Source organism: Leptopilina heterotoma, unplaced genomic scaffold (genome assembly GCF_015476425.1).
Source record: "Leptopilina heterotoma isolate Lh14 unplaced genomic scaffold, ASM1547642v1 Lhet_218, whole genome shotgun sequence".
NCBI lineage: Eukaryota > Metazoa > Arthropoda > Insecta > Hymenoptera > Figitidae > Leptopilina > Leptopilina heterotoma.
This window is the reverse complement of record NW_025110935.1, coordinates 1,384,563-1,408,393: the sequence shown is the minus strand read 5'-3', so window position 1 is coordinate 1,408,393 and position 23,831 is coordinate 1,384,563. Positions and strand designations below refer to the sequence as shown.

The following is a 23,831-nucleotide window of genomic DNA, read 5'->3' as shown; positions in this document are numbered from 1 at the left end:
TTATTGTTTTCTCCTGAATGATATTTTTTTCAATCGTTGATCATAATCGTTGAAAATTTCACTGATTTTTTTAATGACATTAAACTGTTTTCACAGTTATTCTAATTTCTAAAGATATCAAATTGAGACAAAAAGCGAATCAAAAGTGTTACGAAGCAACGTTTTGATTCGTTTTTTGTCTCAATTTGATATCATTAGAAAAACTGTGGTAATGACTTCTCTGGGAAAAATTATTTTTGAGTCACACTATTTTATTGTATGGACACAAGTTTTTGGGTTAATTTAATTAAACTTTGTATAACTAATTTAAACTAAACTTTGTTTAACTAAATTGAACTAAACTTTGTTCAATTAAATGAAGCTAAACTTTCTTTAACTAACAAAATATTTTTAAGAAGAGTAAATACTCATTTTTTAAAAAATATTATTAAATATATGCTACTTTATTATACAAAAAATTGTCTGTTGATAACATCAAGAGGACAAGAAAGCGTTTGAATTATTTCATTTTTTATGAAGTAGTTCATAAAGACCCGCAAGTAGTAAGCATCGTCGTATGAACCGACGTAAGTAGAATAAGTTTTGCGTTGTGGGACATTTTCCAGTAGTAACAGCGTTCATAAGCGACGCAGGCTCGGCGTCATTTTCAGTTTATTCAAAATAAAAAACATCCCTTTTATAAGAAGATTATTTAATATCTCGTGTTATTTCTTTTGTGATTTTTGTGCATTTTTTCTACAAACAATATTATTCTCAACAAATAATGTTTGCGATAATTTTACAGGTAAGTATCTTTTAATTAATTTCGTAGGAATAAAAATACTTTTTAATTACTTTCTAAATCTGAATCAGTTGAAAAAGAATTTGAATCAATGACTGACTTTGCTTTCAAATCGGTGAAAATTTACTGATAAAATTTTTTTATCAGTGAAAAAAGTCATTCTCTGATTTAAATAATTTTTAATTTTAACTGAATCAGATTTATGATATAAATTACAATTTTGTAACAATTACACAGGAAAAAAAAAGTCTGACTCCGTTTACACCTTAAATTCAGCCCATGTATTTCACATAAGTCTGTCCTTGTCTAACGGGGCTGACTCCGTTTACACCTTAAATTCAGCCTCACAAAGAGGCTGAAAGTAAGACTTTTTTTTTAGTGTGTAATTTGAGTATATCACTGTTAACTTAAAAGAATCAAATTGCAACGAATTGATACCAAAAATGTAGATCAAATAAAAAATTGAACCAAATTTTTAGCATCAATTTGATTTACTTTAATAGTATCAATTTGATACTTTCAAGAAAACTGTGATAAATTGTTTTTGAAATATGTTTTTTGCTATCTATAGTAATTATTATTAATCAAACAAAAGTGACGTTAATTATAATATTAATAATTACAGTTATACGATAAATATATTGAATTTTCTATAAATTCTTGTTACAGTTCAAAATGACAAGTTCGATTTACTTGGACGCAGCAGAGGTACGATAAGATAATGAATAATGATTTTACACGTTCACTATTTGTCTGCTTACTGAAGTTATCAGCCACTGGGGTAATAAAGATACCAAATACATACTTTTCTGAGGGTCATGTTTGTTTCAAATAAAAAAGAAATGACAGGTGTGGTATCTTTTCAAGGATTAGATAATATAAGTTTTTTTCTATTGGTAAAAGTCCTATTGCAACTATATTTAGTATAATAGAAAATGATTTTTTTTCTCAACATTCTTTTTTCGAGAAAAGAGAAAGGAAAATATTGTTTTATATATTGTGGTATTTTATAATCTTAATATTATATATAAATTATTGAAATTTCTTTAAAAGTTTGACGGAATGTTCGAGTAGGAAGTGATGAAGGAATTCGTAGCGGAAACGATTTGCCGTCGGAACTCGGAAACAGGTTCTCATTGTTCTGAAAGTCTTTCTACTTTAAATAGGTTTGTATTAAGATTATTAAAAATTAACCAATAAAGGCGGTAAATTTTAGATAAATAAGTAGTTTAATGTTATTTTTAAAAATGTGTGTTTATTTATAAATGTTATGATTTTTACACATACAAAAATAATATATTCGACATAGAGTCAACTAGACTTTTTATTTGTTTCAAATTAATTTTGTCCTAACACAGATTTTCTAAGGAAAGCAAATTGAGACAAAAAACGAATCAAAATGTTGCTTCGCAACACTTTTCATTCGTTTTTTGTCTCAATTTGATATCTGCGCAGAAAAACTGTAAAATTTTATTAAGTTTAAATAAAATTTTATTTGGTTCAAATAAAGGTTTTATTTATGTTGAAGAAAATTTTTATTTAAAAAAAATAAATAACCTACTTGGCTCTAAGACAAATATACTTTTATTTAACACAAATAAATTATAATTGGTTTAAATAAAATTTTTCTCTGGGCTATAGTATCAAAATATTTGCCATTGTTTTGGAAAAATTTTCTTTGAGGAAAATTTTTTGCTAGATGGTGCAAATTTTCATTTGGAAACAACTAAATTTTATGGTAATTTATTGGTTAATTTTTGTCATTATTTCTATATATGATGATTGAAGTAAAACTGTTTTCTGGAAATTATATCTTTGATTATAAATTTTTCTTGAAGTCTTTCTTTTAGAAAATAATTTAAGCATAAATTTCAAAAAGGACTCATCTCAACAATTTTTATAGATGAGCCCTTTTTGAAATTCTCGATTCAACGCAATTTTTTACTGACAAAAATTTTTCTTCTACTTTTCAGAATGTTTTTTAGTTTAAAAAATCGTAAAAGATTTTGAAAAAAATTAAAAAATAATTCTTTATTCAAGGTAAAATGATAACAAACATAACCTATAAGATTTTGTTTCTTAGGCTCATTTCTTTGTGATGGCGGTCACAAGTATAAATTTATTTAGTAAAATTTAGTAAAATTCATTTAGTAATTTGTCAAATTTACTAAATATTTTATTAAATTATTTACAAACAATTAGAAAGTTTTGTTTAGAAATTATCATTTTTTCTTAAAAATTAGTGGAATTTAACTAACAATCAGTGGCTATTATACTGATTCTCAGAGAAATTCCACTGATGAATTAAAAAAACCTAGACCACTGAATTAAAATCAGTGTAATTTTCACCGATTTAGATTCAGAGTGGTCCAGTTTTCTGTAATTCATCAGTGGAATTTCCTTGAGAATCAGTAAAAACCACTAATTGTCAGTTAAATTCCACTGATTCATCGAAGAAAACTGGGCCACTGAATTGAAACCAGTGAAATTTTCACTGATTTACTCTCTAAATTTGAATCAGTTAAAAATAACTGATTTAAAAGCAAAAAATCAATCAATAATTCAAATAGTAATATTTCTACTAACAATTAGTTAAAAATAACTGATTTTAAGTTAAAAACAACTGATGTTCTGGTAAATTTTTTTCGACTGATTCAATTAGTCAAGTTTAACTACTTTTTCAGTTATTTTTAACTGATTTAGAAGCGAGATGTCAGTCTTTGATTTTTAGTTAAAACCATGATTTTTAACTGAAGATTTAGAGTGTATAGTGACTGATTTTTTGCTTCTAAATCAGTTAGAAATAATTTACTGTCAGTGAAAAATGACTGATTTTAAGTAAAAAATAACTAAAAAATTAGATTTACTTTATAATTATCAAGTTTTTTAACTGATTCAAATTAAAATTGAATCAGTTAGAAAATCTACTAAATCATCAATTATACTTTTATCTGTCAATCAGTTATTTTTTAATAAATAATCAGTAGAAATATTACTATTTTAATTAGAGATTGACTTTTTTCTTCTAAATCAGTTATTTTTAACTGATTTACATAAATTTAATGAGTATACTTTATTTTATATTTTATAGAAAAGAAGACAGTTTTAATAATAAAATATAGTCTTCAAATCTGAATCAGTGAAATTCCATTGAAGATCAGTTGAAATTTAATTGAAAATCACTGATTTTTAGTGAATATTCTTGCCATTCGAATCAGTGGAATTTCACTAAAAATCAGTTAAAAATGAGTGAAGTGCCAGTTATTTTTCACTGACTGTTATTTCTTGATTGTTCAATCAGTGAAAAATAACAGAAATTTCAATCATTTTTAACTGATGTTCAGTGAAATTTCACTGATTCAAATTGTTAGAATAAAGAATTTGACTGAAAATCAGTCAAATATCAACTAATTCAGTTTTAAAGAGTTGTATATAATTATTAATTTGAATCAGTTAAAAATAATGGTTTTAACCGACAATCAGTGACTGACTTTTTGCTTCTGAATCAGCTAAAAATAACTGATTTTTAGTGAAAAAAATAACTGAAAAATTACCCAGGCGCGAAAGACCAATGCTGACGATGGATTGAAGATTTATTGAGCCTTGAACGCCCAGCCTGGGTAACCCAGTGTTGAAGCAGTCTTTATACCACTGTCACTCAATGTTGATTCAGCATTGGACACCACTGTTCGTTCCATGCTCGATTCAAGACTCGGTCAATCTTTGTGAGTGAAGCTCGAACATCTGATCTTAATTCAAGCCTAAATCAATCTTGACAGTTTATTTATTGACGTGTGCACTTAAAAATATTAAATATAAATATTTATAAATTAATTAATATTAAAATATTTTTTATGATAATTTTGTATACTATTTAAAAATTATTATTAATTATTATTATTAAGATATCAATTGGTAAATAAATATTAATATTTATCTAGTGTATAATATTTATATTAATTATTAATTTATTAATAATAATAATAATAATAATAATAATAATAATAATAATAATAATAATAATAATAATAATAATAATAATAATAATAATAATAATTATTATTATTATTATTATAAAAAATATTAAATTAAAAATAAATATTAAATATTATTTTTTTTTATAATAATAATAATAATTATTATTATTATTATTAATTATATAAAATTTATATAAATAAAGTTAAATTATACATTATTATTTTTTTCTTGCAGTGTCAAATAATTGTTTTCAAAGTTCAAGAGTTTCGTTTGTCTGAAAAATTTTTAGTGTTAAAAAAATGTTCATTAGGGTGTAATAAATATTTATGCCTAGTAGTTTTACACTAGGATTAACTGTTTAGTAAATATGTATTATCAAAAAACTATTTTTTGTCAAACGCGTGCGATTAAACACAAATAACCTTGAGACTTTAGCATTGCCAACTTAAGAGTTTAACGTATGTGTTGAGTTGGTAATGCTGGAGTTTCAAGGTTATTTGTGTTTAGTCGCGCGCGTTTGACAAAAAATAGTTTTTTGATAATATTTACTAAATAGTAAAATTAGTAGTATTAGTAAAATAGTAGTCCTAGTGTAAAATTACTAAGCATATATATTTATCACTACCTAATGAACATTTTTTTTACTAATAATTTTTCAGATAAACGAAACTCTTAAACTTTGAAAATAATAATTTGACACTGTATACAAGAAAAACAATAATATATATAATTTAACTTATAAAATTATCATAAAAAATATTTTAATAATAAATAATTTATAAATATTGATATTTAATATTGTTCAGTGCACACGGTAATAAAGAAAGTGAATATTGTATCAAGATTGACCGAGTCTTGAATCGAGCATGGGACGAACATTGGTGTCCCATGCTGAACAAATATTGAGTGACGCGCCGTATATACAGAATATACGGCGCTGGCATTGAAATAGTAGATTAGGCGAGGTGCCTTCCAGCCTTCTGTGGCCGAGCGGTTTAAATGCGTGCGTTTAGGACTTCCGGGTATGCGTTAGGGGCGGGGTGCGTGAGTTCGATCCCACATGCGAGCGAATATTTTTCATTCTTTGTTTTAAGCGTTATATATAATAATAAAATTGTGTGTTGTGTTGTGAATAAAAAAATGTGAATATGTTTGTAAATAATATTAAAAAGTCTGCTGAAAAATCGAGAAAAAAATGTACCGATTAACAGAAAAATTGGTTTCTTTTACTAAAATTATTTTTTTAATATTACTATTTCAAATGAAATTTATTGTTAGTAATATATTATTTATATGAAAATAATATAATTATTATAATAATAACTTATTTCCAAACAAACGCATATAACATGAATAAAAATAATATCAATAATATTCATTACTATTATAATAATAATAATAATAATTATTATTATTATTAATATTATTATTAATATTATTATATACAATTCATATATATTCATATTATATTGAATAAGCGCGAGAGACGCGTAAATTTGGGAACAGTGGAAGCAGCCTTATTTCAGTCCTGCATTATAGGGTTCCGCAGCATTGATTGAACATTAAACGCCAATCTACAACAAAGACTGGAGCGTCAGTCTTAAATAAGTGTTACATTATAGCTAGAAGCAACCTTCGTTCCGCCGTCCCACCAAGGCTTGATCAATGTTGACCAAGCCTCAACGAAGGTTCCGTAAAGCCTGAATCCAGCGTCAGTTCTCGCCTGGGTAGTTAAAACTTGACTAATTAAATCAGTCAAAAAAAGTTACTGAAACATCAGTTATTTTTAACTAATTGTTAGTAGAAATTTTACAATTTGAATCAGTGACTGACTTTTTGCTTCTAAATCAGTTACTTTAAACTGATTCAATTTAAAAGAGCAGTTGAAATTGAATTGAAATGGAATTAAAATTGAATGGAAATTGAATTTTAAAAAAATTGAAAAACTGATTAATATCAGTATATGTAGCTAATACCTACTCTCATAATTTGAATTAGTTAAAAATCATGGTTTTAACTGACATCCAGTGACTGACTTTTTGCTTCTGAATCGGTTAAAAATAACTAATTTTCAGTAAAAAAAATAACTAAAAATTAGTTAAACTTGACTAATTGAATCAGTTAAACAAAAATTTACTGATACATCAGTTATTTTTAACTGACAATCAGTTACCTAATTTTAACTAATTGTCAGTAGAAATTATACTATTTGAATTATTGACTGACTTTTTTCTTCTAAATCAGTTATTTTTAACTGATTCAAATTTAGAGAGTATACTGAAGTGGATCATATTTATGCTAAAAATTAGAATCAATTTTTGATTTGATCCACATTTTTGGTATCAAATTCATTACAATTTGATACTTTCGAGTTAACAGTGAAACTAACTTTTATAAATAATAAACAATCCAAGTTAGCAATGGCTTTTAGTAACAATTTTAAGTATATTCAACAAGAATATTTCCTACTTTTGATAGTAGAAGTAAAAAAAAAATTGCTAATAATTTCCAAGAACACGAGGTTTAATGTACCAAGAACTATATATAGAGATGGAGGAGGTTTAATGACATCGCGAGAGAAGAGGTTGAATTCTTCATAATAAAGAGAAAAATACTTACCATATTCAATTTTGAATGAGTGAAACACGAAAAAATCATTATGAAAATATTGATTAAAAAATCTTTATGATAATAAGGATCACTATGGCAACAGGAGAGAGAGAGAGAAGGTGGTGTCGCCTTTGAAGTGCTCACGGCGACGAGACTCTTTCGTCTTTCGTCTCTTGGGAAGTATTGATTTTACAGGGGCGGGATCGCGGTTGAGTACCGCTGAGGTCATCCCCGCCATAGTGAAAGATCAGGGCGTTTCTGGGACAACCAATCAGATGTGACCCTTTGTACCAACAAGGGGTGCTTTTCGGAAAAGACCGCCCCCTGCCACCCTCGACCAAAGGCAACAGCCTGCCGGGGGGTGAGTTTTAGTACCAACCCCATCCCCCTTTTACCCCATGGGGTGGATATAGCAACATACGCTTAGTGTCATTTCATCAAAGCAGTATACGTTCATGCTTGACGTTTAGCAGATCTCTTTATATATTCAAAAAAAAAAAAATCTTTCATGTATACACATATATATTAATTTGCAAAAGATCTGATTAATAGTAGCAAAAAAAAAAATTAACTTAAATTTCTCTCCAAATTGACTGATAAGAGTTGAGAGAGAAATCTTTTTCGCTTTGTGATTTTTCGAGGATTTTGACTTTTGTAGAATTTTGATTTTTCCTGGTGCGGGGAAAAAAAATGGCGGAAGAATTCTTCAATTGAGACAGCGAGAGGATGTTCGTTCAGTGTTCAACTGGAATTTATTGTGATAAAGTGAAATTTGTTGGAAAGTGTTGTTGTTGATTGTTTTTTGTTTGTTCGTTTTTTTTTGTAATCGAAAAAATTATTAGGATTTTTGTAAAATTTATTGCGATAAAGTGGAGGTTTCTATATTTGAAGAGTATTGTCAAAGGATTGGCAAGATGTTGGAGCATTTGCGAGGGCAAAGTGCTTGGAATCAAGGCGATTCCAATCAGAACATTCCCCCGGGGCCTCCACTTCAATTTCGACAAGTTGCCAACAATAATGTCGAAGGTGATTTTCTGAATTTGATATTAGTTGATTTCTGAGTGATTTTTTTTTATGAATTTCCAAAATTGTTCATAGTTGAAGATTATATTGTCTCGTTTAAAATATAAAATGAAACTCACAGCGTCCTAAACTTGAGATTTTTGAGGTTTTTATAAATATATTATAAATTTAAATGAATTTTTAAAATTGATTTTTCTGCAAAATTCGAAATGGTAAATTTATATTGTAATCCTGTGTTCGTTTTTAGTGTTAAAATATTTATTATTTTTTTCGGGGAAGAAGGGTGGGGGGGGGGGGGTATTTTAGGAATCAGTTATGGCGGACTTTTTGTTTACTAATTATCAATATGGCAAGTATTTGATTTATGAACGCGTCATCCTAACAAAAATTTGGCACTAATTTGACATTTACTCTCTAAATTTGAATTAGTAAAAATGTTTATTAATTTGAATTAGTGATTGATTTTTTGTTTTTGAATAGTAAACTTTGCTAATACATTAATATAAATTATACTATATTTAATAGTAAAATTTAATAATTCAGAAGCATTTAGTAAATTAGTAAATTTGACTATTAAATATTAACAATTTCTACTAAGAACTAACTTAACAGTAAAATTTACTCATTCAAAAGCAAAAAGTCAGGCTCTAATGCAAATTAGTAAACATTTTTAATAATTAAAATCTAGAGAGTAAGAAACGAACAAAATTTGATTTGACAAAATTTGAATGATCCATGAAATTTTTTGCTAATATTTAAAAAAATATAATATTTTAAAAAAACTATTGACATTATTAAAAGCAGATATACAAAATTAGACAGTTAGAATTTTTATAATTAATTTTTTAAATATTTTAGGGAAAGATATTGCAATAAAATTTGAATTTGTAGAAGAAATAAATAATTTCGTTCAATTTGAACGTTAAAAACTTTAGGAATATGAATTTGCAGAAATTTTATCTCCTTTTTGGATTTATCTTTTAATTTTCTTTTTACAGTTTTTTGAAAGTATCAAATTAATACTAAATTGGATCAAATTGATGCCAAAACTATATTAAGTTAAGATCAGCGTTTTTACAATGAAAGGAAACTTTTGGGTTCAAATTTGGAATTTTTAGGAACATTAAATTCGTGGTTCAAGTTAATTGTAACAATTTAAGGTTCAAAATGTAACTAAACTTTAAATAACTGATGATTTGAAAGTTATTAAGTTTAAAAAAAATGGTTCTTGAGGGCACTTGATATGAAGAAGAATTTTTAGAGTCGTTGATCAAGATTTTGAATTTTAATTTTTTGAAAATTGAAAAGCAACTTTAGGATAACATTTATGGGGAAATAAGACAGTCAAATTAAAAATTAGCCAAACTTTAGACATATTTTTATATTTTTAAATAAGAAAGTAATTTTTTAATTAAAAACTGTTTAATAAGCAAAAATTGTGCCAATTTTTACAATTAAAAATTAACATTGGATACGGATTAAAATTGCAATTTCTTTTTATAAAAGTTAAATAATTTTTTAATTTGTCCGCCATATTAGGTGATCGGTTATTTAGAATGTTTCAAGACTGAGAAAAGATTGTTTCGTTTTGACAAAAAAAAAATCATTGGTAGGTATTTAAATAACCAAAATTGTTTTGTTGTGCCACACAAATTTCGATATTTTCAACCAAATTTTGGTTGACACCACTAAATTATGATTATCCCAACCAACCTCCAGTTGTCACATCAATTGAAAATCGATTACAGAAAATCAATTAAAAAAGGAGATTTTTGGTTCAATTTTTATGCTAAACGTAAAGTTTGCTTGAAATTATCAAAATTTTAGAAACACAACATAACAATTTTAGTTTGTGGAAGTACCAAACAAATGTTTTGTGGTCAAAATCAAACTCTTTTCTATAAGTGAATTTTAATTTTTAAATGTTTATCAGCTATTCAAAAATGGCAATGAATATTTAATTTGAAAAAGATTTTTTTCCTCAATTTTGACAATTATATCATAAAAAGTACATTTGCTTTGATAAAAACGAAACACTTGGTTGTTTTATTTGTTCCTTTATTCAGGACTTTTATTTATTGTATTAAATGAATTTGACGCAGAAAATCCTAATTTTGTATTTTTCTTTTGATATTCTCAATACTATTGCGTACTGATTATACACTATAAAAAAAGGTTCTAAATTAGAGCTGATTTCGTTATTAAAATAGAACCAAATTACGATTTAGTAACTTTCTTTTTACAGTGTAGTACACCCAGAAAATAGTTTTGCTCAATAATAATGAATTTGTCTGATGAAATTAAATTAAGATTTCACAATACTCCAATGGAATATTCCCAATTTTTCAGTAGACCACAGTTTTTCTAAGGATATCAAATTGAGACAAAAAACGTAAGTTTTTTGTCTCAATTTGATATCCTTAGAAAAACTGTGGTTCAAATTAAGGTAAAAAATGTTCGTTTTTTGTCTCAATTTGATATTTTTGGAAAAACTATGTGATCTACTAAAAGAAATCATAAGAAAGTAAAAGAAAATAAAAAAGAATTTGCAAATTTTTGCAGGAACAACGGTATCGGTGAAAACGGAAGTGGGAACAACGGAGCCGACATGTGCAGGCTGTGGTCTTGGGATCGTCGATCGGTTTTTAATGAGTGTACGAGATGAGATGAGTGTTGACAGAAGTTATCACGAAGACTGCCTTTCTTGTTCCGCTTGCGGTACAATTTTAACGAAATCCTGCTTTATTCGAAATTTAAAACTCTACTGTCGTGCCGATTACGAACAAATATTTGGTGTCAAGTGCGCGAGGTGTAGCATTATTATTGGTGGCAAGGACCTTGTTATGAGGGTGGCGGATTTAGTTTTTCATCTCAATTGCTTTGGATGTTACATGTGTGGCCAACCATTGCCCACGGGAGCACATTTTATTCTTCGACAAAATCAACCTGTTTGCAGAAGAGACTTTGAGCATGAAATGTACATCAACAGTCCACAAGGTATGTTTCGATATTAATGGGGTTCAAGTCCGTAAATAGAAGTTTTGAAAATCGAAAAGTAATTTCTAAATTCATCTCTTATTTTCCTTTCTGTAAATTTTTAAGAAAACTGTTACTGAAAATACTAATTTTTTAAATTTTCTTTTTGAAAAAACCCAAATTTGAAGGCATAATGAAATATAAATCGTGGAATTATTTTTTCGTTTTTTAAAACTTTGCGGACTTCAGCCTTATTTTTAATAACACAGGCCGACAAAATTTTGACGAATCTCAAAATTAAGGGCCAGACAATACTTTTTCGAATGTTTGTGATAAATTAGAATCTGATCTCAATAATTTGAAATATTTTTCATTGAGTTTCAATGAATTCTACTCAATTTTCAAAACGATCTGCTATTTTAAATTTTGAAAATCTGATATCGTTATGAGTTATTCTAAAAATTCGGCAGCCATTTTGGATTTTAAAATTCTGACTTCAAATATACGTAAAATGGTTGACAAAGAAAATGTAGTTTTCAAATATTTATAAATTTAGCAGTTTTAAAAAATTTCAAGGGACCAAATAAAGACTTTCGAAAAAGTATTGTCCGCTTTTTGATTTTGAGATTTGGAAAAATTTTGTCGACTTGTGTTATTAACAAAATTTTACCAAATCAGATAGTTGATATCAATATTATTGGTATAATAACAACAATTTTTATCAGCTCTCAAAGATATTTTGTATTCATAAGAAAAAAATGTCTGCAAAACAGATGTTTATACAACAAATGTTTTACTTTAAAGAATGTGTAGAATTAAAAAATGAAACATTTGAAGAGTTATGAAAATTATAAATAGTTTGAATAATTATCTCGACTTATATTATGTTTCATAAAATTAAAAGCGTGGATAATTTTATTAGCCTGTCTGAAAGAAAAAAAAATACAATTGCTGACTTGTTCTGATTGAAATTAGAGAATAAAGGAGAAAAGCGAAGAGAATTAAAAATTGGTTTCTTAATGTTTGTTGGTAAAATAGAAAAGAATGAAAGAAAAATAAGTTTGCAAAAATTTTGAACGGTTAAATGAACGAAATATTAAAATGCTTTCAAAAATTACTGCCTAAAAAATGAAAATTAAATTTTTATCAAATTAAATATATTAGAATTTTGTAAATTATTTTTTAATAGAGTAAAAGCAATGTAATAATATCGAATCTGAATTTTAAAAGTAAGTAAATAAATTTCGTTCATTTAAATGTTGGAAAATTTTAATAGAGACAAAAAATAATCAAGGTGCGTGAATTACCGGGGAGGGGCGTTAAAGACAGGTCATCTTATTCATACCCATTAAGGGTGGCCCTTTTAGTTTGATGACTACATTATTATAATACTTTGCATAAATAAAAAAGTCAAGTTTATCATTATAAACATTTTTTCTTCATTTCTTTTTTTTCTTGGTACGTAAAAAATTCACTAAGCAAAAAGTATTTGTGCACGGAGAAAAGTGACTTTGGCTTATTTTTAGCTATGGCTGATAATTAGCTTTCACATCTAAAAAATTAGCTGTGAAATGTAATTATTGGCTATTAGTAATTAGCTAATAATAATTGCTGTTCACATAAATAACAATTGAGTTAGTTAAGGTGGCTAAAAATTTGCTAAAGTAGCTAACTCTTTTCGTGCATAAATAAATGAATGTAAATAAATAAATAAATAACTTTTTTGAATGAAGGTTTCTTGACAATTAAAATAATATTGTAATAAGCACGCTTATATACAAATATTTATTATAATTAGTAGAAAGAAAAAAAGAAATAGAAAAGTTTACAATTTTTTTTTTTTTTTTTGAAATGTTTTCTTATAAATGGCCCCAAGTATAAATGATGATACGGTGACCTGTCTTTTGTCTCAGATCGTTAATTGACGGGCCTTGATGACCGATGACATCATTTCGAGAGCAAGCCAGACATCAGCCTTCTTATGAAAGTCATCGGATACGAAAAATGATGCTTCTCTTGTTCCGTGAGTAACTCTGAATTCGAACAAGGTCTTTTCAAAATAATAATATCTAAATAAAATCATTTCTGATTGAATTTTTGTAAAATTTTCATGAGATCATGAGAGTATAATTTAGAATTTTTAAATTGACTAAAAATTTGAAAATTTTAGTGCCAAAATATACTTTCAAGCTTAAAATTATGTAGATTCAATCATTTTATGATGTATACGGTTTGAGACATTCTTTTCCGTGTGAATAAAAAGAATTTATTTTAAAAATAAAAATTTCTTTCATAGTTTAGTAATAATAAACATCGTCATCATCACAGGCTTCGCATTTATCTACTAAAATCTATATATACTATTTAGTAATACTAATAATAGAAATCAAAAAACTATTCTCAAAAATTATAAACAAATTCTTCAAAACAATTCAACTATTTCAAAAAAATATTCGAAATTCATTTTCAATATCTAGTATTTTCATAAAATTTCGCAAAAGAATTCAAATAATTAAAAAAAGAATTGATAAAACTCATCTAAAATTATTTTTATAAATAATAAAATTTCCACAGGAATTCAATTAATTTATAGAATAGCATTTTCAAAAAAAAATTTCGAAAAAATTAATTACTTAGCAAAATTTTCATACAATACAATTGAATGAAATTCAATTACTTTTAGTTTTTTACTAATAATAACATTTTTCATTTTTCAATTTTTTTTTCAATTTTTTAAAAAAATTGTTGATAAAATTCTAAGCAAGAATTCAATTATTTTCATAAATAATAAAACTCATCGCAGAATTTCAATTATTTTTAATACTATTTTAAATTAATTAATCGAAAAATTCAATTATTTTCACAAATATAGTTTTCCACAAGAATTCAATTATTTAAAATAAAATTTTCATAATATTTATAATATTTTGAAATAATTAATTATTTAATACAATGTTTATAATTTTTAAAAACATTTTATTAACATTTTTCGCAATAATTCAATTATTTTCATAAATAATAAAATTCTTCTCAGGAATTCAATTATTTTTTAAAATTTTAATAAAATTCTTAGTAATTATTCAATTATTTTCATAAATAATAAAATTCATAGCAGGATTTCAATTATTTTTAATACAATTTTACAGGAATTGCGGAAAAAATGTTTAAAAAAATTCTTAAAAATTGAATTTCATTTCTTCGAAGAAATCAATTATTTAAAAAAATGTTTGTTTTCATATTCTTTGGGAGAATTTAATTCTTTACAAAAATATTAGAATTTTTCACAGAATTCAATTATTTCCAAATATTTTAATAAAACTGTTCGAAAGAAATCAATTATTTTAAATACAATTTTAGTAAAATTTTTTTTGAAATAATTCAATCATTCTTTTAGATTTTAATAAAATTCTTTCCAAGAATTCAATTATTTACATAAATAATTCTTTAAAAGAATTCAATTATTTAAAAAAATATTAGAATTTTTCACAGGAATTCAATTATTTTCAAATATTTTAATAAAATTGTTCGAAATAAATCAATTACTTTAAATTAAATTTTAGTAAAATTTTTTTTTGAAATTATTCAATCATTCTTCTAGATTTTAATAAAATATACTTCCCAAGAATTCAATTATTCACATAAATAATTCTTTGAAAGAATTCAATTATGTCGATAAGTAACAAAATTATTTCCCGAAAATTCAATTATTTTGAGGCACTTTAATAAAATTCTTTGCAAAATTAATAAAATTGTTCGAAAGTAATCAATTATTTTAAATACAATTTTAATTAAATTTTTTTGAAATAATTCAATTATTCTTTTAGATTTTAATAAAATTCTTCCCAAGAATTCAATTATTTACATAAATAATTCTTCGAAAGAATTTAAATTATTAAAGATAAATAACAAAATTATTCTCGAAAATTCAATTATTTTGAGGCATTTTAATAAAATTCTTTGCAAAATTCAATTACTTTCATAAATAACAATATTCATCACAAGAATTCAATTATTTCTAAAAGTAATAAATTTCTTCTTGGAAATTCAATTATTTTGAAAAATTCTAATTTTGCAAAAATTCAATTATGTTCATAAATAATAAAATGCTTTTTAGAAATTCAATTATTTTCAAAAAAATTTAATACTATTTTTATAAAATTTTCTAACAGAATTCAATTATTTAAAAAATTTTTGTAAAATTTTCGTAAGAATTCAATTTTTTTCATGAATAATAAAAATGTCTCATGAATTCAATTATTTAAATTAGAATTTGCATAAAATTAGTCGTCAAAAATCAATTATTTAAAAATTTTTCTAAAATTTTTCGCAAGAATTAAATTATTTTTATAAACATTTAAATTCTTTAAAGAATAATAAAATTCGTTGCAGAAAATCAATTTATTATCAGGATAAAAAAGAAGTTAATATTCTTGATGAAAATTAGGAAAACGTCAGGAAAATATGGAATGTAATTTTTATCAGTTTTGTGAAGTGTCAAAAACGAGTATTTTTGGTCGTCAAGTTTAATTTTTCGATACTTTTTTACTACTTTTTTTAGTTTGAAAGCTACTTTTTTAAAATTGTTTATCGAGTGCAAAGTTTGTCATCATGATTTTACACATTTTTCTTGAAAGTATCAAATTCATGACAAAAATTAGGATCAATTTTTGATTTGTTTCACATTTTTGGTATCAATTCGTTGCTATTTGATGCTTTTAAGTATTAACGGTGTAATAATAAACATGTGATGATAATATCTAATAATGATAATATTTATGATAATAATAAAATAATAATAATAAATAATGATAATAATAATAATAATAATAATAATAATAAATAATGATAAATGATTGAAAATATGAAAATGTAGAAAAATAGAAATTTTCCTAATACAGACGACGAGGGATTGGATGAAGTGAGACCACGCGATGGAAGGCGAGGGCCTAAGAGACCGAGAACAATATTGACGTCGATGCAGAGACGCCAGTTCAAAGCATCCTTCGAAGTTTCTCCCAAGCCGTGCCGGAAAGTTAGAGAAGCTCTCGCGAAAGATACTGGACTCAGTGTACGAGTTGTTCAAGTCTGGTTTCAAAATCAACGTGCAAAAATGAAGAAACTTCAAAGGAAAGCAAAAACCGAATCTGGCTCCGACAAGGAGCCAAAGGAGGAGAGAAAAACCGAAAGTCCACACAGTGATCACAGTGAGTTGAAATTTTTTCATTTTTCTACATTCTATAATTTATCTTTTTTTTCTTTTTAAATGGTATGGAATTTTTAAAAAATGTTTGATATATTTGAACCGTGAATTTAGAAAAGGGCTCAACTCTAAAAACCATAAGTGTCATTTTTACATAACAAATGACAGTGAAAATGACTCTTACGATTTTTAGAGTTGAGCCCTTTTCAAAATTCATAACTCATTTATATTTGGAAATTTTTTAAAAGTTGTTATCTAAAATAGTTTAAATAATAGTTTAAATAGAAATGTTAAAATAAATTTTAATAAAAAGGGAAAAGAAATGAAAAGAGGAGACCTGAAAGAATTGTGCGGGTTATTTAGATGTTCCTTTTTTTTTAAATTGAGAAAAATGTCGCAATTTTTCCCCTTTTGCACTATTTGAGTCTGCGTTTGAGGATCCTCGGGAGGGCATTCACATTATATAGGGAATGAGGGATGCTGGGATTTCTAGCCAACTATATCCCCAAGCAGTGTCCGGATAGATATTTTATTTACACTCAAAGCCCGTTATTGGTTTTTCCCCCTGCGTTTCCTCTAGCCTGCTGGCTTAGTACACAACGCGCTAAATAGAAGTACAGAGTCGAAAACGGTAATAATCCAACTCGCCCGCCTGCGATCAAATAAATGGCTATTAGTCACCTTTGGGAATGTTTAAGAAATTTAACTTTTCTCACATAAATTACTTTCGCTTTTATGTATACATGTATAGAGTCGTTAATTTTATTTTTTTAATTATACTTTTGTTAATTGACTTTTTTCCTACACATATTTTGCTCTTTTTTTTTTCTTTTCGTAGACGAATAAATATTCTTTCAGCGTTGAAAATAGTGGGTAATGAAAATTAAATGAAACATTGATTAATTTATTTATTTAACGGATTTGATTATAGGCCTCGGATAACGACTTTGTTTTTACTTTTTTTTTTTGCTATTTTCGAAAAAAGGCGACTTTTTCGACTTTTTTCCACATACGCTGAGAAAAATTTTTTTATAATTCAAAAATAAGTAGCCAACTAAAAATATATGTTTGAATTAAATATATTTTATAATTGAATTGATCACAATTTTTATTGAATTAAACCAGAGTTGCCACACAACCTAGAAACTTGGAAAACCTGTAAATGTGAGGGAATGAAAAAGCCTGGAAAAGTCAGGGAATTTTGATCGGAATCCTGGAAAATTGTTGTTTTCTAAAATTATTGTGATTATTCTAGAAATCTAATTAATTTTTAGAATTCATAAGAAAATTTTGAATAAAAAATAAATTTAAATATGAATTTTAGTTAAAAACACTAAAATAATTAAATTTTTTTTAGAAAAGTTAGCAGAAATTTGATTATTTCCAAAAATTCTTCGCAAAAGTTCAATTATGTTCGAAACTAATAAAATTCTTCGCAAAAGTTCAATTATAATCAAAAATTAAATTATTTTCAAAAATTTTAATAAAACTCTTTGCAGAAATTTCACTTATTTTTCATACAATTTTAATCGAATTCAATATATTATTATGAATAAAAATAAATGAATAAAAAATAAGTTTAAATATGAATTTTAGTTCAAAACACTAAAAAAATTGAATTTTTTTTTAGAAAAGTTATAAATGATATAACAGAAATTTAATTATTTTCAAAAATAATAAAATTCTTCACAAAAGTTCAATTATGTTCAAAAATTTAAAAAAATTCTCGTCTAAATTTCAATTATCTTTAAAAATAATAAAATCTTCTCCGAAATTAAATTATTTTCAAAAATTTTAATAAAACTCTTTACAGAAATTTCACTTATTTTTAATACAACTTTAATCGAATGCAATAAATTATTATGAATAAAAAATAAATTTAAATATAAATTTCAGTTAAAAACACTAAAATAATTAAATTTTTTTTAGAAAAGTTACAAATGATAGCAGAAATTCAATGATTTTAAAAAATAATATAATTCTTCGCAAAAGTTCAATTATGTACAAAAATTAAAAAAAATTCTCGTCTAAATTTCAATTTTCTTTAAAAGTAATAAAGTTTTTTGCAGAAATTTCAATTATTTTTCATACAATTTTAATCGAATTTAATAAATTATTATGAATAAAAATTGTTAAAATTTTTTTTAAATAATTATTTTTAACAAATTTTACGCAAACATTTAATTATTCTTATAAATATAATAGAAATTCAATAAATATTAATTTTTGTATTTAAATAATTGAATTCTCGTTAAATTCTCTAATAAAAATTGATTTAAAAAAGACTTTCAGTTAAAATTTTAAATAATAATTGATATAAATTTCTCAAAAAATGCAATTCTTTATAATTTTATTGAAATTCTTCTAAAGAATTCAATTATTTTCGAAAATTTTAATTAAATTTTAGGCAAAAATTCAATTATCTTCATAAATAATTAAATTCTTTTTAAGAAATCAATTATTTTCATAAATAAAACTCATCGCAGAATTTCAATTACTTTTTAATACAATTTTAATCAAATTTCTTTAAAAAATGTACCTAATTATTATTAAAAATTTTATTTGATTTCGTCAAAAGAATTGAATTTGTTTAAAAATTTGGTTACAAAATTCTTTATGAGAATAAATTTTAAGAAACATTTAATTATTCAATAAAATATTTATTTTTGTACTTAAATAATTGAATTTTTGTAGAATTTTCAAATTAAAATTTTTAAAAATCTGAATTTTTCATACTTTTAACTAACAATTGTGTAGAATGTACTTTTTTTGAAAAAGTTTTAATGGATTTCTTTTAAAATTATTTCAAGTTTTTATTTTCTAATTTATATTTAAATTTAATTGAAGAATATTCTTTTAAGTTTCAAATGGTAAATGAATAAATAAATAAATAAATAAATAAATAAAAAGGTTTGAATGTGAAATTTTTGAAAATTTTAATTCCTATGGAAAAATAATAATTTATGTTTTCGATTAATTTTACAAATTACAGAAATTCTTAAATAAATGTAATAGATTTAATTCGGTAAAAAATAAGTGTAGTTTTAAAAATCTGGAAAAATTGCGTTTTTTAATCTGGAAAACCTGGAAAAGTTGGAGAATTTCAAATGAGCAAAAGCATAGCAACCCTGTAAAATTATGTATTGAATCAAAATTATTATGTTTAATTCAAAGATAACTTTTGTTTGACTGTATAATATTAATTTTTATGTTTGTTTTTATTTTTATCGAGCTTCTGAAGAAAAATGTGGCAAAAATTTTAAAAACAGAAAAAATGTTTTGAAATAATTGTTTTTTAGAAAAAGTTAGAATTGTGATTGTGATAATATATTAAGTATTAATAGAAATTTATTAATTGTGTTAATAAATTATTAATTTTTATTTTACGAGGGAAGTGAAAAATTTTGCAAACATAATTTGCTGATTATTATGTTAATAAACATTTATTAATTTTTTATTATTATTGAATTTATTGCAATGTGTAAATAACGTTTTATATTTTTTTAAGGTCACTATATGAGTGCTTTGAACATGCGTGATGGAGAGTCATCCAACTTCTCATCTGCCACTCAGCCTCTTAATCCAAACAATCCCTACTCGCCCGACGGTAATGATTTTTTATAATTAAATAGAAAATTTATTATTTACTTTATCTCAAGATTTTATTTACAAAAAGAAATTATTATAATTTTCTGAGATTGTTTTATATTTTTATTTTTTTGCAATTATTTCGTCTAATTTTTTTCTTACTGGTTTCTCTACTTTTTTATTCTATTTTTATTTTTTTTATCTATTTTTATTTGTATTTTTTTTCTAAAATTCTATTTTATAATTTAGTACAAACTTCAATTTTGACAATGAATTGTAAAAATGAATAATTCAGAATTGACTTCAATAATGATTTAAATTTTCTGAACTTTATTAAATAAAAATCTCGTTAAAATGGTTTAACAATTACGTAACAATTGAATTTTAGTTTCATCACTTTATCTAAAAAAGGAAACGGAAAAAACAATTGAAATTTGTACTGTGATTTGAAGTGCGTCGCTAATTAAAATTTATTTGTGAACCAATTAATTGCAACATGACTTTGAGTAAAAAAAAAGGAATGGAACTCTCTAAATTGATTTAGTTAGAAATAACTGATTTGGAAGTAAAAAGTCAGTCACTGATTTCTACTGATTATTTAGTTAAAAATAACTGACTGTCAGTTTTATAATTTTATAATTATAATTTTACAATTGTTATTTCAGTACATTTTTTAAAGTGGTTCAATTAGTCAAATTTAATTAATTTTTCTGATAATTAGTCATTTTTTCACTAAGAATCAGATATTATTTACTGATTGCAGAAACAAAAAATCATTGCCAGAGTTAAACTATGATTTTTATAACTGATTCAAATTTAGAGAGAATATAAACTCAGTTTTTCTAAGGATATCAAATTGAGACAAAAAATTGTTGCGATGCAACAATTTTGATGCGTTTTTTTGTCTCAATTTGTTATGCTTAGAAAAACGGTGAAAATACAATAATGGAATAAAAAGAAAGTTCGAAATTAATTTTTGAGATATTTTGTTTCATATTAAAATTAATATAGTAATTATTTATTTTATGCAAACACATTTTTTTATAAATTTTCTAGTCAAAATGATATAAAAATATCGCATATGTGAATACAGAGTGAATTAAAAAAGAAAAATTCGAGTATTTTCTTGGTGTTTATGTGATTCTTTTGTTTCGCAGATAACTACCCGGTGCATTCGGGCGAGAGTTTCTGCAGCACTGATTTGTCCCTCGATGGAACAGAGGCTGGCTTTGAAATTGCAGAAAACGAAACCGGTGGCCCCGAAAGCAGTCATCAGGGAAGCTCCCACTCCCTTCACACAGGAACAACACAAGAATCGCCTTCGTTGTCCCAAAGTTTACATGCGGCTATCAATAATCCCATTGATAAATTGTATATGATGAGCAACAATTATTTTAGTCCAAATCACGCATAATTTCACAATTTTTCATGTACATTACAATTTTAAATTATTATTATTATTATACATATATAAATAATATAAATATTGCATTTTACACCAAAGAAAAAAATATCAAACGATCTATTTTTATTTCCTCGTCTAAATATATATAAATTAATTAGTAATTTAATTAATTTTGATTAATTAAAATCTTAATTATAAATATAATCGCGTCGTATTCCGATAAACTGTTCGCAGTTTGAAAGACAACCAATTTGTTGGTTTTACAAATAGTTTGTTTGACAAACTTTTTTGTTGATTTATGGCAATAATTTTTTACAACAAAATTTAGCAAAACAAATGATTAACAACTTTGTTTGCTTATAAGTAATTGAATTCATTCGAGAGATTTTCTTAAAATTGTATTAAAAATAATTTAATTATTCTAAACAAATCAATTCATCATATTAATTATCTTATTAGAAATTCAATTATTTTATAAAAATATTTCAGTTCTTTCGATGAATTTTATCAAAACTAATGAAAATAATTTCATTGTTTTGAAATTTTTTTTTGAATTTTTTAAAAGTAATGAATTTTTTTTTAATAATTTTATTTGAAAATTTTGAAAGCAATTGAATTTTATGAAAAATTTATTTCATATTTTAAAAATATTCATGATTGTTAACAATTGTAAATAAACATTTGACTACTAAATTTTATTAAAATTTTAACAAAATAAATAAATTCTTCTGAGAATATTTTTTACAATTTATTAAAATAACTGATAAAGAAAAATAATTGATAGGAAAATAATTTTTCTTATCTCAAAAAAATGCCAATAATAAACTATAGGTACCTATATTAAATTTATTATATGGGACAAAACGTCAATAAAAACCTTAAAATAATTAATTTCATTCAATAAATTATATTAAAACATTGCAAATAATTTATTTCTTTCAAAGAATTTCTTTAATTTTTTTGATATTTTAATAATTGTAATTAATAACTTTTTTTTAAATTTTATCATTTATTGATACAAAATTATTTTCTATTAGATTATTTTATAGGTGAGAGTGGGGCAAACCGGCCATACTAACGGTTTTTTTTTACTCTTATGACAAAACGAATCAACCGATTTCATTTTCTGATGGCTTGTTTGAAAGATCATTTAATTGCGCAACTTTTTCCCAGAGACACCTATACTTCATCTTTTATTGTTTAGTTGATGTGTTAACTTTAAAAAAAATTTGCAAACTGGCCGGTTTGACTCACCCCCTGGGGTAAAGAAAAAATATTTTTTTTACTTTTTTTTTGTAAAACGTGACAAAAATAGGCTGAAAAATTTTAGGTTTTTGAGGGGTTTTCCCTAACTTTAAAATGCTCTAACTTTGTCCCTAATTATCCGTTTTGACTCAGACTTAGTTCGCCAGGCTTGTGAGGACTTTCTGCAATGAACCCACTTTGTGCGAATTCTGTAAAACAAATTTTTATTCCTTTTTTGTGCAAAAAACCTTTTTAAAAATCGGTGTTTTTTCAATAGTCAAAATTTAAATTGCTCTAACTTTCTTCCTAATTATTCAATTCTGACAATTTTTTTGGATTTACACTCCAGAAGAGTATATAAACTTAGACCTATAAGGGCGTCATGAAGAAAAAATTTTTTGCATTTTTTTTCATGCTAAATTTGCACACATATTTTTTCTTTTTAATAAATTTTTTGGAATTTTTGCTCTAACTTTGTCCCTAATTATCCCATTCGGCTCATTTTTTTCCTATACACTTCTGATTTGTTTAGAAAGACAAATTTTTGTCGGCAACATGAAAAAAAAATTTTTTCTCAATTTTTTTCAACTTTGAAAAAAAATTTTCAAAATTTTTTTTTTTATTTTAAATTCACTTCTGGTGAGTCCCAGAGATGCTCCAGTTCAAGGGATTTAAAAAAATATCATTTAGATAAGAAAAAAAAAATTTCGAAAAATGACGTCACAACCCTCAAAATCGCCAGAAATGGGTCCTAGACCAGGCCATTTTTGAAATGCAAAAATGCACTTAACGTATACCCATCTTTAAATTGCTATAACTTTTTTTCTAATTATCCGATTCAGCTGAGCCTACATTACGTATATTTTTTTTTTTTTTTTTTTTTATAAGTTTTTTGCAAATTTTTACTTTTTTACCTAATATTGTTAGGAATGTGGTTACTGATTGTTTTATGTCGATGATAAAGTTTGCAGGAGGAAATTTTTTTTTTTTGGTTTAAAAATATGGAAATTTGCTATATATTAACC

At 24.7% G+C, this 23,831-nt stretch overlaps 1 protein-coding gene across 3 annotated transcripts; it reads left to right on the top strand.

Annotated features, from left to right (window-relative positions):
* The first annotated feature begins 585 nt into the window (after positions 1-585).
* On the top strand, positions 586-21,665 carry LOC122501920 (LIM/homeobox protein LMX-1.2). Of its 3 annotated transcripts, XM_043611711.1 has the most exons (7): positions 586-784; positions 1,451-1,630; positions 1,835-1,947; positions 10,955-11,389; positions 16,267-16,572; positions 20,077-20,175; positions 21,314-21,663. In XM_043611711.1, exons 4-7 carry the CDS (start codon positions 11,041-11,043, stop codon positions 21,568-21,570), a joined length of 1,011 nt encoding a protein of 336 aa, XP_043467646.1. In that variant the 5' UTR covers positions 586-784; positions 1,451-1,630; positions 1,835-1,947; positions 10,955-11,040; the 3' UTR covers positions 21,571-21,663. The 3 variants fall into 3 exon arrangements, with proteins under 3 accessions (XP_043467646.1, XP_043467645.1, XP_043467644.1); XM_043611710.1 differs by lacking the exons at positions 586-784; positions 1,451-1,630 and having other exon boundaries at positions 1,740-1,947; XM_043611709.1 differs by lacking the exons at positions 586-784; positions 1,451-1,630; positions 1,835-1,947 and adding an exon at positions 7,827-8,395 and having other exon boundaries at positions 21,314-21,665.
* The last annotated feature ends 2,166 nt before the right edge of the window (positions 21,666-23,831 follow it).